Below are 16525 nucleotides of genomic sequence, written 5' to 3'. Positions count from 1 at the left end.
CATTAGATTGCCTCACTTGGGAATTTTGAGATTTGAGAAGATTTTTTTTCCTCCCATCTGTCACTCCCTCACACTTTCTCTTTGTCATCTCTCTCCTTTCTATCAGGTCCCTGCTGCTCATCCAGGAGCAGGAGATCCAGGGCGATGTCAACGCCAGATCCGCCCATGGGAGGCACCCCTCGCCCAGGTCCTTCCCCTGGTCCGGGTCCCTCCCCTGGGGCCATGCTGGGCCCCAGCCCCGGGCCCTCACCAGGCTCCTCTCACAGTATGATGGGCCCCAGCCCTGGCCCTCCATCCTCTGGACACTCCCAGCCAGGGCCCTCTGGATACGGCCAGGACAGCATGCACCCTCTGCACAAAGTAAGGACGTATAAACACCCAACGTCCCACTGAGACACACCACCACTGAGACCAACAGAGAGTTGTTTTTTAAATCCATACCCACAGATTTAGAGTTATTAATGCATATTAAGGAGTTTAAACATCACATTCACACAGAAAGGGGATCATCTGCTGACAGTACCATGAAGCTATATGGAGCAAAACATAAAACCTGATCAACTGTGGACTTATGTGTATGACTGCACTTTCACTTTTCAATTCATTATCTCCTTTTCTTCTGTGTATAAGAAAGTTAAGGACATTTTAATTATGGCTCTAGCGTTTCCTAATGGAAATTCCTAACACATGCTGACACTGGCACATTGTAACACATACTGGCTTGGCTTGATATGCATACCTGTGAATACCTGCAGCTGCATATCAAATCTATACATGTTGAAAACTCCTTTCCCATATTATTCACAATGCAGTCTACTTGACATGTGCTCATTTGATGTGATATTATTACTGCTTCATTATTTATTTTAATGTGCTTTTTCCCCTTGCGGAACTATATTACATTTGCAGCTGCACCTACCTAATAACATTGTCTGATTTGTCCCACAGCCCATGGAGAGCATGCATGAGAAGAGCATGAGTGAGGAGAGCCGCTTCAGTCAGATGAAGGGACTGTCCATGAGACAGGGCGGGCACAGTGGTATGGGCCCCCCACCCAGTCCTCTAGACCAACACTCGCAAGGTAGGCATGCTACGTAGACTTATCTTAAGCAATTTCATCCTTTCCAACATTGTGTAAGACTTGTTCTTATATGTGTAACACTTCTGTTGTCTGGCTCATAGGGAGTGTCTCTGCTGTCACAAGCTATGGACTGAACCGTGAGCCATTGTTTTCAAACGGTTTAAAGTGTTTCTTTTAATATCAAAATACTGAAAATCATACAGTGCCACAGATCAGTCTAGTTCACACAAAGGAAGTTTTAACAGTCAGGTAGCAGCTTTGTAGCTTGTCATCTGCATGCTATAAGGAAGAGATAAAGAGGTACAGGGAATGAAACAAGACGGACGGTCAGACAGACAGGCTTAGCATTGTGAATCAGAGTTAAAAACATTATGAAATAACAGACTGGTGGGATATGAATAGGGAATAACTCATTGTTTATCCGGCTATGCTGCAGGCTTGTTAAAGGAATACTTTTGATATTTTGGGATATCAGCTTATTCAGAGTTAGATGAGAGGATTGATACCACTCTCATGTCTGTATGGTAAATATGAAGCTACAGCCAGCAGCTTACAATAAAGAGTGGAAATGGGGAAACAGCTACCCAGGCACTGTCCAAAATACCAGCATCCCTAAAGCTCACCAACGCTATGTCTCGTTTGTTTAATACGAACCACAAAAACTGAAGTGTCAAGTCATTTTGTAGTTTTGCAGGGATCATGTGTCCGCTGGCAACAGTGACGACAGAACTCCATGAAAGCACCCACCCAGCACCTCTTTCATCCACCTGTCTGTCTTTCTGTCTGTGCCTTCCAGGTTACCACTCTCCATTAGGTGGTTCTGACCACTCCAGTCCTGTCCCTTCAAATGGTCCTCCCTCTGGACCTCTTATGCCATCATCCTCTTCTTCCTCCTCCTCTGGTGGTCCCGGCTCTGCCTCTACACCTTTAGATGGCCCCAGTGGAGATCAACACACTCTGGGTCCCAATAATCGGTCTGGCCCTCCAGGTAGCTCCGGCCCGGGACCCAGCCCCGGACCCAGTCTTGGCCCTAGTGTCCCCAGCCTTGGATCTGGCCTTGAATCTGGAGGCCCTACTGGCCCGATTGGTCCTGGTGGCCCCGGTGGCCCTACTCCCTTCAACCAGAACCAGCTACACCAACTCAGAGCCCAGATCATGGCTTATAAGATGCTGGCCCGGGGACAGCCCCTGCCAGACCACCTTCAGATGGCTGTCCAAGGGAAGAGGCCGATGCCTGGGATGCAGCAGCAGCAGTCCATGCCCAACCTGGCTCCTGGAGCTGGAGGTGGGCCAGGAGGTGGACTAGCAGGACCAGGTCCTGGGCCAATGGGCTCAGGCTACAGTCGAGCTCATGGTGAGCATGCATGGGAATACCAAGCTATATCCTCTGATGGGTCTGATGGGTCTGATGGGTGATTGAAGAGAAATTTACACCTGTATGTAACATTGAATCTTCAGTTACCTGCAACTCCCACAGTCCTCTCCTGATATTTCAAAAGACCTGTGTTATAAATGATCCATCAGACTTCAGAGAATCTGTTCTTATTTGTTTCTTTAGGCATGATGGGTCCCAACATGCCTCCTCCAGGCCCATCAGGTACTCCAGCTGGGATGCAGGGACAAAACCCAAACGGACCTCCCAAGTCCTGGCCTGAAGGTATGTTGTGCTGCTGTAAGACCTTATGAAACCTGTGAGCCTCTTTTGATGCTGAACTAGTGTGAGTACCTTTGTAGAAACCGAGCTCTGATATTAGAGGAAGAGAGGCTGAGAGTGAGAGCTGGTATGTCCATATAAATTCCAGTTATTACCCCTGATCCAGGTAAGGGAATTAATCAGTTGGAAGGATTAGAACAGTATGTTAATTTTATTAAAGTCATAATTTCAACTTTTCTTGATTAAGATGATAAGAGTTTATGGCCCTGGCCTAATATACTGTAATATAAAGACACTCATTGCCTGCAGCTTCTTACAATTATTCTATCTTCCAGTATTTATCCTAATATTGATTACTCGCAAACTATTTTTGATTACTTGAAGGTGCCCTGTGGAGTTTTCTCTAAAGTTCTGTTTACATTCAGTGATCTCACCAAAACGCATTGTGTGTATCCTTGAGGTCTAATAAACTTGTTGACTGCATTTCATGTCTCATAAAACATTTGGAAAGCAGATTTTTCCCCATTTTTCAAATCCTACATTGTTTACATTAATGTTTACTTGCTAGCCGTCTTCTTCCCTGTCTTTGTTGGTGCATTGCTACGTTTCCTGGTGCCTTTCATTATTGATCAGGTGTTCAGGATACAAACAATACAGGGACCCACTATTAAAAACATTAATCCGTAGTGCTTCCAGTGGTTATAAACTCCACAGGTTACCTTTAAACATGACATGCACAACTTCCTGTGCAGCAGAAGATTTTATGTGTCAGTGTCCTCTAGTCTAAATGCTGTTTGAGCTGCCTCTTGAACCCAACCAATAACAGAATTAGAGGGGAAACACTTTATTCAGTTTTTCCATGAAAATGATAAATGTTCTATACATTGAATATAGGTTTTCACAGCGGAAATCCTCACGTCACAGCAGGAAAATCACTGGTGTAAATTATAACTTTAATAAAGGCTGCATAACAGTTGGATGTCTCAGTTTCAGAGCCCTGGTGTTGTGTGTGTTGTCTCACTGTCATGGCGTAAATGAAACAGAGCCAGCACTAATGTTACATCTGTGCTTTTCCTGCTGTGACATGTCAAAATGTCTGCTGTGAAAAAAATGTACTGGCACACTTGCGGTCACCAACTTTGTACAAGAATATTGGTATTAATTCTCAAGATTCATGTCAGCTTGAACCTTTGATGTAATGCCATCATGTACTGTAGACCACAGCAGCATTTACAGCTGCATGGTATTGACTTTTCCCTTATTCCCTCACTTCACTTCCCTCCAGGTCCCATGGTGAATGCAGCAGCCCCCTCCAATGCACCCCAAAAGCTGATTCCCCCTCAGCCCACTGGCCGGCCCTCTCCTGCTCCCCCTTCAGTTCCCCCCGCTGCTTCCCCAGTAATGCCTCCACAGACCCAGTCCCCCGGCCAGCCGGCACAGCCTACTCCCATGATGCCTTACCACGCCAAGCAGAACCGCATTACCCCCATTCAGAAACCCTGCGGCCTCGACCCAGTGGAGATACTGCAGGAGCGGGAGTACAGGTACACCAGGGCCTTTGGGGATGCACCAGTTCCTCCATGTCATTTACTTTCAACAGAATTAAACTTTTTTAGGCTAAAGGTTACTGTATATTGTACCATAAACAGTACATTGCTGCATTGTTTTCTTGCTAAATTTTCTCCCAGAGGTATTTGAAATCAAAACACACAAATCATGAATAATACCTAAAGAAATAACTGAAACTCAGTACTGTTTGCTCCCTCAGGTTACAGGCTCGTATCACTCATCGAATTGCTGAACTGGAGAACCTGCCGGGCTCTCTGGCTGGTGATTTACGTACCAAAGCTACTATAGAGCTCAAAGCCCTCCGACTGCTTAACTTCCAGAGACAGGTATGCACTACATCATCAAGCTTCACATTTTCACTTTTACCTTTAACCTTCACAACATCACATTTATGCATGTTTGTCTACGTGCGTGGCTGTCCACAGCTGCGTCAAGAGGTGGTGGTGTGTATGCGTCGTGACACAGCTCTAGAGACCGCCCTTGATGCCAAGGCCTACAAGCGAAGCAAGCGTCAGTCTCTGCGAGAGGCCCGCATCACGGAGAAACTGGAGAAACAGCAGAAGATTGAGCAAGAGCGCAAACGCAGGCAGAAACATCAGGTAGAAGACGAATGCAGTTGTGACATTACCCGCGATAAGATTATGAGTGGTATTTCTGATTGGCGCCTCTTGTCTCCTGTGTTTTGTCCTCTCTGTCCTTCACCCACACTTTTACTCCAACATAGGAGTACCTCAACAGCATCCTGCAGCACGCCAAAGACTTCAAAGAGTACCACCGTTCCATCACAGGTAAAATGCAGAAACTGACCAAAGCTGTGGCCACCTACCATGCCAACACTGAACGGGAGCAAAAGAAAGAGAATGAGCGTATTGAGAAAGAGAGGATGAGGAGGCTTATGGTAAGAAAACACAGACACATTTACGCAAGCATGCACATTACGCACTTACCAGTAAACACACCTTCCCACACACACTGTATATGTGTCTGTCCTCCCAGGCTGAGGATGAGGAGGGCTATCGTAAACTGATTGACCAGAAGAAGGATAAGCGGCTGGCCTACCTGCTGCAGCAAACTGACGAGTATGTCGCCAACCTCACCGAGCTGGTCAGAGCTCACAAAGCTGCACAGGCCCTCAAGGAGAAAAAGAAGAAGAAGAAAAAGAAGAAGAAGGTAAAACAGTAGGAGAGGGATAATGTCATCAACAGTCTGCATATTAGAAAGTCTGATTTTTCACCAATTTATTCATTGAGCTACAGCACCAGTGGTCTTTAGTCAACTTCTTCTTGTCTTGCAGTTGGAGATTGCTGAGGGTCAGACTCCTGCCTTGGGCCCTGATGGAGAGGTGAGCAGATGCAGTAGCCGCAGTGATGGCAGAGACATTAAAACCATGTTATTATTATTAACCTTGTATAGATAACTGTATATATATTCCACTGAGGAAGAGGTAGTTAGAGTAGGTATTAAAAGTCACTGATTTTGTTCAAAATATATAGTCTCTCTTTGAATATGCTGGGTTCGCAATGAAAACCTGATTATTTAGTTTTGTTGCTTTCTGTGGTTTCCATGGAGACCTCCTTTTAAACACAGCATAGATCAAATTTCACATAACTCTTCTAGGGGTAATGTTTTGTCTTTTCGTGTTGTCATGGCAAAAAGTAGAATCTGCATGCTGCTCTGTGCTCCCACAATAATCTTTTGTTCACTGTTATTGTTCACTAACAATTTGATCAAATAGATTTTCATCAGGCACAAAGTGACACTAACAAACATCACATCATATATACACATCTCAAAACAATGGCTATCGATGCAGGTGACCAAACTTAAAGCCACTGGCTGTAGCCCATTGCAACCCTGAGTACATATTCGGACCATTATGAAGTAAATCATCTGTCACAGGTGACAATAATTGGAATAGCAAACAATATAATAACAGTCAAACAAAATCCCAAAGAGGGAAGAAAATGTGTGTAAAAAGTTAATTTACAGCATAGTCTGTAGTAAATCTTGATTTGGACGTTTGCTTGATACCTATTGGTTGTTTAATTGTCCAACAGCAACATTATTGTCATCAATGTAAGCTAAACTTGTACACACAGCCTAACTATCTGAAGCTTTGCCTCATTTCAGTTCCCCTGCATTTAAACTCAGCCCAGTGACCAGTAGCCCAGTCCAAAAGATAACTTTCCTCCTCCCCTGCAGCCTCTGGATGAGACGAGTCAGATGAGTGACCTGCCTGTGAAGGTCATCCATGTAGACAGTGGGAACATCCTGACAGGACTGGACGCCCCTAAAGCTGGACAGCTGGAGACCTGGCTGGAGATGAACCCTGGGTGAGACTGGTTGGAGAGAGAGGAAGAGTGACTTGTTAATGCAAATGTGTGTGGAAAAGAGAGAAAGTAAGTAAAAGTACCGATACAACAATGTAAAAACACTCTCTTAGGCTGCATTCAGACCAAATCCGGCGTTGTGGCTAAAACACCAGTCCTAAAATTTTGAAATTGAATTTGAGCACGCATGTATCTTGTCCAGTTATGAGGTGGCTCCCCGCTCAGACAGTGAAGACAGTGAGGAGGAGGAAGAGGAGGAGGTGGGTTGTTTGAACACATGACATGTTTGAAGCCAGTTTCATATTCACTGCTCCAGTCACTGACCAGCTGTCTGGCAGGAGGAAGAGGAGGAGCCTCAGCCATCGTCTGCTCTGGTGGAGGAAAAGAAGAAGATTACAGATCCTGACTGCGAGGACGTGTCAGAGGTGGATGTCCGACACATCATTGAGTGAGTGCATACATGGAGTACTACAAAGGATGTCAGGTATCACAAAAGGTGTCCACCAACTGACTTTATACCATGTTTGCATAAAACTCTTACGTGTTTCTTCTGCAGAAATGCTAAGCAGGATGTGGATGACGAATATAGCGGTGCAGCATTTGCCCGTGGGCTGCAGTCTTATTATTCTGTGGCTCACGCTGTCACAGAGAAGGTGGAGAAACAGTCCAGTTTGTTAATAAATGGACAACTCAAACAGTATCAGGTAAACAAGCACAATCAATTAAATGCTATTCTCTAACTTGCCATGCGGAGGTAAATGCTTTGTCATGTTAGACTTTCTCCCTTCCTTGTCTGTCAGATTAAAGGTCTGGAGTGGCTGGTTTCCCTCTACAACAATAACCTCAATGGGATCCTGGCCGATGAGATGGGTCTGGGAAAAACCATCCAGACCATCGCCCTCATCACGTACCTCATGGAGAACAAACGGCTCAATGGACCCTACCTCATCATTGTACCCCTCTCGTGAGCTAATCCACATTAACTACAGACAATTTTTATATCCTTCATCAGGGAAGTTATTTAAACAAACACTGCGAAATAAAGAAAATGAGTGACAGTTGAATGACAACTGAGCTGTCTCTCATTGACAGAACTCTTTCTAACTGGGTGTATGAGTTTGATAAGTGGGCACCGACAGTTGTGAAAGTATCTTACAAGGTGAGTTTTTGCAGCCACACCACCCAAATTGAATGTTTCTTACTTACATAAACACAAAATGAGAGAACATGTGTCTCTACAAACATATTTAATTGTATTGTATTTTTGCTAGACATTCAATTAACTTTTCTTTATTTTTACATTTTTCTTTTGTTTTACATACGTCATTTAAATATTTTTGTCTTCCAGGGGTCTCCTGCTGCCAGAAGAGCCTTTGTCCCCCAACTGCGTAGTGGCAAGTTTAACGTTTTACTCACCACTTACGAGTACATCATCAAGGACAAACAAGTACTGGCCAAGGTGAGATGGCCTGTACAAACAAACACAAGCAGAAGGACATGCACAAACACATGTCCACATGCCTGCATCTTATTTGTTAATCATTTGATTTTGCTTGAGGTTTCGTGTGCTTCTGTTTGTCGGCTCCCTCATCCCTAAATCCCCAAAGTCCTCTAAAGGTATTTGGGCCAATCTGACTGCCCCCCTCTGCTGCGTCTCAGTGCTTTCTCCTAGGTGCTGCCACACACTGACATCGCCTGTATACCGCGTCTCCCACTGTCCTCTGTGGCCGTCATGCTGCTATGCACTCATGTAGTCATGTAGGCTTCCTGACTGTGCTGACAGGTGGGTGTTGTAGTTCAGGCAAGTTTTTTCCCCCCATGTGGTGGCTCAAGGCTTTGGCTTTGGACTGAGCCAGCATGGGTCATGAGGACAAACTGGACAAGAGATCTTCCATATGAGCACTTTCTGGTTTGGATGCGATAAGGCAGTGCAGTAGTAGCTTTACCCAAATGCTCTCCTCTCCTCTCTACTCACCAGATTCGTTGGAAGTACATGGTCGTGGACGAGGGCCACCGTATGAAGAACCACCACTGTAAGCTGACCCAGGTCCTGAACACTCACTACCTGGCCCCACGGCGAGTCCTGCTGACAGGAACGCCGCTGCAGAACAAACTTCCTGAGCTCTGGGCGTTGCTAAACTTCCTCCTGCCCACCATCTTCAAGAGCTGCAGCACGTTCGAACAGTGGTTCAACGCTCCTTTCGCCATGACTGGAGAGAAGGTGGAGAGAAGGACTCAGCTGTAGCCACATCACATTCACCATCATTTTCTAAAGTCAGAGACGACAACAGGCAGAAGGTACACTGTCTTTTTTTTCCTCTCCAGGTGGACCTTAATGAAGAGGAGACCATCTTGATCATCCGTCGTCTCCACAAAGTGCTTCGCCCCTTCCTGTTACGCAGATTAAAGAAGGAAGTGGAGGCACAGCTTCCAGAGAAGGCAGGTTTCACCTACTTACACAGCAGATAAACTAACATACACACATGAGAACAGACAAGCACATATTTTTTTATAATATAATATTTGCAATGCTGGTAAATGTGATAGCAGATCTGTTTCTAGCCTTGAATCAGCTGATGTCTTTGAGCCTTCGTACTTCTCTTTTTGTCCACTTCTTTCATTAATTCAACCTGTCCCTCCTCTCCGGCAGGTGGAATACGTGATCAAGTGTGACATGTCGTCTCTTCAGAGGGTGCTGTACAGGCACATGCAGGCCAAGGGGGTCCTGCTCACTGATGGATCAGAGAAAGACAAGAAGGTGAGGGCAGAAACACTTTGACACAGCGTTTGTACAAAGTATTGAAAGTTTGGAAAATGCTTAATTTTAACCCATGTGTTTTCAAGGTTAGGAATATGCTTGGATATCTCGTCTCACCAAGCATTAAATAATCATGATCAAAACGTACAATCAAAGTTAATATGAACAGCTGGTAAAATAAACAAAGTGACAATATACATTGATTGTGGGTATAAAGGAATTCTGTAAACTTTCATTTAAAATGTAGATGTGATGATAAAGGCTTTGAAAGTTTGGAAATGTTTGGTTTAGGTACCTTGAAAGATGATTCATATGATAACACATGGAGCTGCCTTACAAGATCTTGTGACTGGCATGACATGAGAGTATGAAATTGGTTCTTCTTTTTTTTTGCTGATGCTGAAGTTGTATTTTCACTCAGGTCAGGTCCTTGGACCTCACATTTAAACACTTCTAGAGAGAGAATTGATAACTGTCCTTGGACAAGCCTTTATGAGTAAATGTTGACTGAAAGAATAAAACTGTGATTTACAGTCATTGTGCACATTGTGTTTACCAGGGTAAAGGAGGCACAAAGACGTTGATGAACACCATCATGCAGCTGAGGAAGATCTGTAACCACCCTTACATGTTCCAGCAAATAGAGGTACAAAACATTTTGCCTCCAGTTCTTTGTTTCACTGTGTTTCATATTTATATAGAAGATTTGTCGGAATATAAGGAACAAGTGACATTGAAGCACAAGGTTAATTTCAAACTAAAGCCACTAACTGAATGACTGTGTATGTGACTAAATTACAGAATAAAGGTGTGATTGTTTTTGCAGGAATCCTTCTCTGAACATTTAGGATTCTCTGGTGGGATAGTCCAGGGGTAAGTGCTAATTCCACTTTAGGTCAAGGTCACACACACGCACGCACACACACACACACGCGCACACACACACACACACACACACACACACACTTCCACAAAAACTGTAACCCTTGTAACCCAATCCACCTACATTGCCGTCAGTCCTGACCTGTATCGGGCATCAGGAAAGTTTGAGGTGTTGGATCGAATCCTGCCGAAGCTGAGAGCCACAAGCCACAAAGTGCTGCTCTTCTGTCAGATGACCTCGCTCATGACCATCATGGAGGACTACTTTGCGTATCGCAGCTTCAAGTATCTGCGCCTGGATGGTGAGACAGTTTACTTAAATATTAAAATTATAAATGTTTGTGAATTTGCCCTTTATTCACATTGTTTCCCTGAAATCTTGTTCCTTTTATAACCCTTTTTTTGCTTACCTTCTGCCTCGTTTGCTTCGTTTTTTCCTTTACTTCTGCTTTTCTCCTCTTCTCCCACCTCCCTAACATCTCAGGCACTACGAAGGCTGAGGATAGAGGAATGTTACTGAAGACCTTCAATGATCCAGGGTCAGAGTACTTTATCTTCCTGCTGAGCACAAGAGCCGGGGGCCTCGGTCTCAACTTGCAGTCTGCCGACACTGTGGTCATTTTTGACTCGGACTGGAACCCACATCAGGTGTGATACGCATTTGATTTCATTTACAAAAGACACCATTTCGTCAAAAATCAAGCAGTTAGAGGCTAGTGTCTGCAGGACACTTACCATGCACATAAGGATAGACATGAACATAGAGACCACACCCTCTGAGCACACCCAGAGACCTCAGATTGCTTTACACTGACAGTGAAACAGAAATGTCACCAGAGGCCCCCTCCGACAGTAAATGTGGAAGTGAAAGTTATTCATTCTCAAATCACTAGTCTGAAATTGATAATGACACAGCTGACAAAATAACGTTTCTGGTCGGTCTTTTGTCAACATCAAGGATTTATTGGAGATTTATAAAAGTTTCTGGGTTGGAGCAGCTGACAGCAGCACAACCCAGAAAAGAGTCTCGCCGTCTATTAAAACTGTATACCCTTTATTTGAATGATGTTGATGTCAGAGTTCTTCTATGCTACAGTGTTACATGCGGGTTTACAAGTGGGGTGCCACCGCAGTACTGGCGGCTTATTGACTTCTGCCTACTCGTCTATAAACAATGGGAAACCCGCTCTTGTTCTCCAGCCATACTTTTCTCAGAGTAACATTTGAACCTACACTAATTCTCTTCCTCCTTCCTGATCTCCTCTCCAGGACCTGCAGGCTCAGGACAGAGCCCACCGCATTGGCCAACAAAACGAGGTACGTGTGCTGCGTCTCTGTACTGTCAACAGTGTGGAGGAGAAAATCTTGGCCGCTGCCAAGTACAAACTGAACGTGGACCAGAAGGTCATCCAGGCCGGCATGTTCGATCAGAAGTCCTCCAGCCACGAGCGCAGGGCTTTCCTGCAGGCCATCCTGGAACACGAGGAGCAAGACGAGGTCTGGGGTCAGGAAGTGTGTCTACGCATTAATGTGTGTGTAAGCACCAGCGACACGCAATTTTAAAGAGTGTGCTTGCTTATGTGCTGCTCGCCAATGTGTGTCTGCTGTATTCAGGAGGAGGATGAGGTGCCAGATGACGAGACGGTCAACCAGATGATTGCCAGGAGTGAGGAGGAGTTCGACCAGTTTATGGTCAGTGTTTGTGTTTTGAAGATAAATTATAGCTCGTACAAGCACTTCACCTGCAGCCCTAACTCCACCAAAATCCTCTCCTATCCTCTATGTCTTTGTTTTTTTTGCCCTCTTTCCTCTCTCTCCCTCAGCGTATGGACCTAGACCGGCGTCGTGAGGATGCCCGTAACCCGCGGCGAAAACCTCGTCTGATGGAGGAGGACGAGCTGCCCACTTGGATCATGAAGGACGATGCTGAGGTTGAACGGCTGACCTGCGAGGAGGAGGAGGAGAAAATGTTTGGACGAGGTTCTCGGCAGCGAAAGGAGGTGGACTACAGCGATTCGCTGACCGAGAAGCAGTGGCTCAAGGTCATTGGCCTCATGGGAAAAGGGCAGAGCTGAGAAACAGATGTCAAATTAAATTAAAATATAAAATAAGGCTAGGATAACATTGATTGAATACCTTTATGTTAATCTCAGTCTGTGTCTCTCCTGTGCAGGCGATTGAGGAGGGCACACTGGAGGAGGTGGAGGAAGAGGTACGTCACAAAAAGACGACCCGCAAGAGGAAGCGGGACCGCGACCTGGATCTCCCTGGTCCCTCCTCTTCCTCGGGAGGACGAGGACGAGGGGACAAAGACGAAGATGGTAAGAGGCAGAGGAAGAGGGGACGACCGCCTGCTGAGAAACTCTCCCCCAACCCACCCGCCCTCACAAAGAAGATGAGGAAGATTGTGGACGCTGTCATCAAGTATAAAGACAGGTAGCAGGAATGAGCTGTGTGTCTGTAGACACATGAAGTGCTGTTTGAGTGACACACATTATGTAGGTCTGGTGCATATTAACTGATTTTCACTGCAGAATGAGTATAATGAAAAGCGAGAAGTTATTGTTACTTTTATTGCAGTATTTTGCATCAGCACCTCCTCACTAGATTCAATTAAATCATGTATTTAAATTCAAATTTAAACACCAGACACATGGACACTAGTATAAGAAGCACTATATTTGTGTAGAAGTTATTAATTAGTTGCTAAATATGCATTTTCACAACATCTTATATACATTTTGCACTTTGCAATGGCATGCTACTCAGCATAAAGTGTGTAAGTTAAATAATACACAATATCAAATTTCACGTTAGCATAGTGTTAAATGAACCCTGCTAACTATCTGTACCCCTACTAGCAGGACTGTAATGCTTTGTTTCCACATGTACTTACACATATTAAAACATTCTGCCTTTTTTAACAATTATGCTTGTTAATGTTCGCACCTTGAGGACTGTGGTGAAGCTCCAATCTATGAAAGGGAGGTGAATACCAATTACAGACTGAGAGCTTTAACTCTTATTAAGCTTATTAATTGAGTTTTATATATTGGCTGACAGTTTTTCATTCATGAAAACACGGGGCTATGGTTTGTGAAGAAACTAATGTGTATGGTTTTCATAATACAATTTAACAGAAGAGGATCTGGATCTCTGAAGCTAAAGTTAACATTTGTATTAATACATAAAAGTGTTATACAGAGCTGTGTTATAAAACTGTTCCTGACTGACGGTCAGTTATCTCTCACCCAGAGTGTTTAAATAGAATAGAAACTTTGATGTGCTGAATTCAATCACTAATGGGGAGCTTTCAGATGTTTTGTCTGATATCGTTTCCTTCAGCACCAGCGGGCGTCAGCTGAGCGAGGTGTTCATCCAGCTGCCTTCTCGAAAAGAGCTGCCAGAGTACTACGAACTGATTCGCAAGCCCGTGGACTTCAGGAAGATCAAGGTGAGATCAGAAGAAATTATTCTTCTGGGGTAAACTGGTCACTGCAACAGCAATGGATGGCCAATACAACTAAAAAAGACGACAAGAAAACCCTAAAAATTGTGGCTTGTGTTGACAATTGATAGATTTATTTATAACAGACACACATAGCATGTTACTTTCTCTTATACGCAAAGTAATGTACACACTGTATCTTCACTGCAGGAGAGGATTCGAGGTCATCGCTACCGCAGTCTGGGTGACCTGGAGAGAGACGTCATGCTGCTCTTCCAAAACGCTCAGACCTTCAACCTGGAGGGATCCCTGGTGAGACTCACTGTAAAGGATTCACTCATGAACACAGAAGAACACCTGCTGTCCTTGTTGCAGTGTATACTGTTCACTTAGAGTAGTGTGTGTACACCTCTCCCTTGGTTTTATATATTTTTACCGTGACAGAAAAATAAAACTGGGGTCTTACTTTCATATCTCAGCCACTACTTGTCCTATATTTGGGAAACGTGGAGGGTCGGTGCAAAAGTCTGATTGATGAAACTTTGAAGGCATTATACTTTTTTACTGTATTCTTTTTGTCATACATACGCTGATTGTCTTGATCAGAAAGCTTTAAATAAAGGTCAGTACTTCAGCCATAACTGCTGCGTCACTGGATAAATGATGCATGTTGTCGCTGATTGGCCCGGCAGTCGTCTATATCGCACATGGCAGACGACTTGTTTCAGTTTTTCTCTTAGATGTCAGTAATCATACATAAATTGTGGATGCTCAAAGCAATTTTTTTCTGCCAGTGTTACCTGTATGTATATGATGTTGATAGTAAACAGTCGTTTGCCGTGTATCTCTCATGTGAGCAGATATATGAAGACTCCATCGTCCTCCAGTCAGTGTTCACCAGTTTGAGGCAAAAGATCGAGAAGGAGGAGGAAAGTGAGGGAGAGGAGAGTGAGGAAGAGGAAGAGGAGCCGGAGGAAGGATCAGAGTCTGAATGTAAACTGGCTCTTTTTCTCTCTGACCATCTTTCACTTGAGACAGACATTTAAGTTTTCAATAACACTAAAATGCTTTTTCATACTTACATAAGTCTTTTTAGTTGTTTTATTTGTACCATAGACATGTTGTGTGTGTGTGTGTGTGTGTGTGCGTGTGTGCGTGTGTCTTCAGCTCGCTCTGTGAAAGTGAAGATCCGTCTGGGGAGGAAGGATAAAGGTGGAGATCGAGGGAAGGGACGCAGCAGACGAACAGGACGCACCAGAGCCAAACCTGTTGTTAGTGATGATGACTCTGAGGATGAACAGGAAGAGGTAACACACTGTGTGTGTGTGTGTGTGTGTGCGTGTGTGTGCGCGTGTGTGCGCACGTGTGTGTGTGTGTGTGTGTGTGTGTCTTTCTTTCTGTCCTTACAAGAACCAGTTTGACAGGAAACTTCCTTTTTTTACAACCTGGGTACTACACTACTGTCATAGTTTTGCCCAGTGTACCTGTAAGTTAAGCCAAACACTTCACTTAGGTGAACACCCAGATGAACCTACCTGCCATATTCATGCACACTGCTGTTTTGTTTACAGTGGGAAGTTTTTGCTGTTGACAGAACAACTATAAGGCTGTGATTCTGAGCCAGGTTAAAAATATTCATTCAGGTAGTGACAATATTTATCTTTTTAAAAATGGGTATTAATGAAGGGATTGATTGAAGGATGAGTGGGAAGGTCACATCTTTTCCATTCTTGGCTTAGTCATATGTTTCTACCTGCTTGATCTTAGCAGACACCAGACAACATGCAGAATGTATTAAAATTACAGCCTATGTTCTCTTCATCCTTAGTTATACCTGCCAATGAGGTTATGTTTAAGGAACTGTTTGTTTGTTTGTTTGTTGGTTTGCAGGATACCTTAAAAACCTGTTGACTGATTTCAGTTAAACTTGGTAGAAAGTTAGGCCACGAGGAACGAGCCGTTCAGGAATTTTAAAGCAGTTTCTTCACATAGCGAGATGGTGTTTTTGAACTTTTTCACTTTCTTGAATAAATAAAAATCCTGACACACATCTCCTATGATTGTCATCAGTAAGTCTTTTCAGGTGTGTTTTGATTCACATCCGGGTGGGGATGCAGATCAAAAAAAAATATTCTAGACATTCTCTAGTTTTCTCTTTTATCTCTTTTCCAGGAGCACTCCCCCAGTGCCACTGATGAAGAGTCCTGAACTGTACTGTAATATGGGAGACAAAGGGGCATAAAGGGATATTCCACCAACTCAAGCACCACATATACAGTAAATAAAACACGCCTCTGCCAACTCCATCCACCCTCAGTCAAATGTCATAGGACTGAAATAGAAGGGAGGTTTGCAATACTGTCGATACAGGAACAGATAAATATTATTTGATTAGTCACATAGACATCACGTGGAAACAGTACACATGAAATATAAATTACACAAGTTAACTGGACTACGAACATCACTGCGTCAAACGTTTTCTGTTTCTCTGCTGAGGCTCGGCCTGAAGAAGTCTCAACACAGAGGCATCAAATGAGCTTTTTAGTTTTACTGAGAATGCTGTCAGTTTACAGGTATTAAAACACTACTTCAATGAACATTATAACAAATCTGTTTATGAGAGTTTGGGGCAATAATGAGACAATAATCAATATGACAGTATTATTGTGATACAAAATACAAATGGTCATTGCTGCGATAAGAACAAACACGATAGAGCTGCCCACTGTGGACTTCACACAGCAAAATACACATTTATTACAGAAGATGGTGGAGACAGAAAAAAGAGACACATTGTTCA

General features: G+C 43.9%; 1 protein-coding gene across 2 annotated transcripts; it reads left to right on the top strand.

Annotated features, from left to right (window-relative positions):
- The first annotated feature begins 144 nt into the window (after positions 1-144).
- Positions 145-15930, top strand: LOC139301721 (transcription activator BRG1). Of its 2 annotated transcripts, none has more exons than XM_070925194.1 (33): positions 145-360; positions 949-1081; positions 1878-2435; positions 2640-2738; positions 4021-4279; positions 4504-4630; positions 4730-4903; positions 5029-5202; positions 5301-5474; positions 5599-5646; positions 6507-6637; positions 6837-6894; positions 6973-7082; positions 7191-7338; positions 7435-7598; positions 7727-7793; positions 7983-8093; positions 8613-8855; positions 8960-9073; positions 9285-9392; positions 9952-10038; positions 10219-10265; positions 10410-10576; positions 10759-10922; positions 11544-11804; positions 11889-11966; positions 12098-12316; positions 12448-12710; positions 13620-13728; positions 13933-14034; positions 14583-14715; positions 14890-15029; positions 15895-15930. In XM_070925194.1, exons 1-33 carry the CDS (start codon positions 145-147, stop codon positions 15928-15930), a joined length of 5022 nt encoding a protein of 1673 aa, XP_070781295.1. The 2 variants fall into 2 exon arrangements, with proteins under 2 accessions (XP_070781295.1, XP_070781286.1); XM_070925185.1 differs by having other exon boundaries at positions 12098-12323; positions 12428-12710.
- Positions 15931-16525: the final 595 nt, after the last annotated feature.

This window comes from Enoplosus armatus, chromosome 2 (assembly GCF_043641665.1).
Source record: "Enoplosus armatus isolate fEnoArm2 chromosome 2, fEnoArm2.hap1, whole genome shotgun sequence".
In the NCBI taxonomy this organism is placed as follows: Eukaryota; Metazoa; Chordata; class Actinopteri; order Centrarchiformes; family Enoplosidae; genus Enoplosus; species Enoplosus armatus.
The sequence above is the reverse complement of the archived record's forward strand: the minus strand, read 5'-3'. Positions and strand labels throughout refer to the sequence as shown.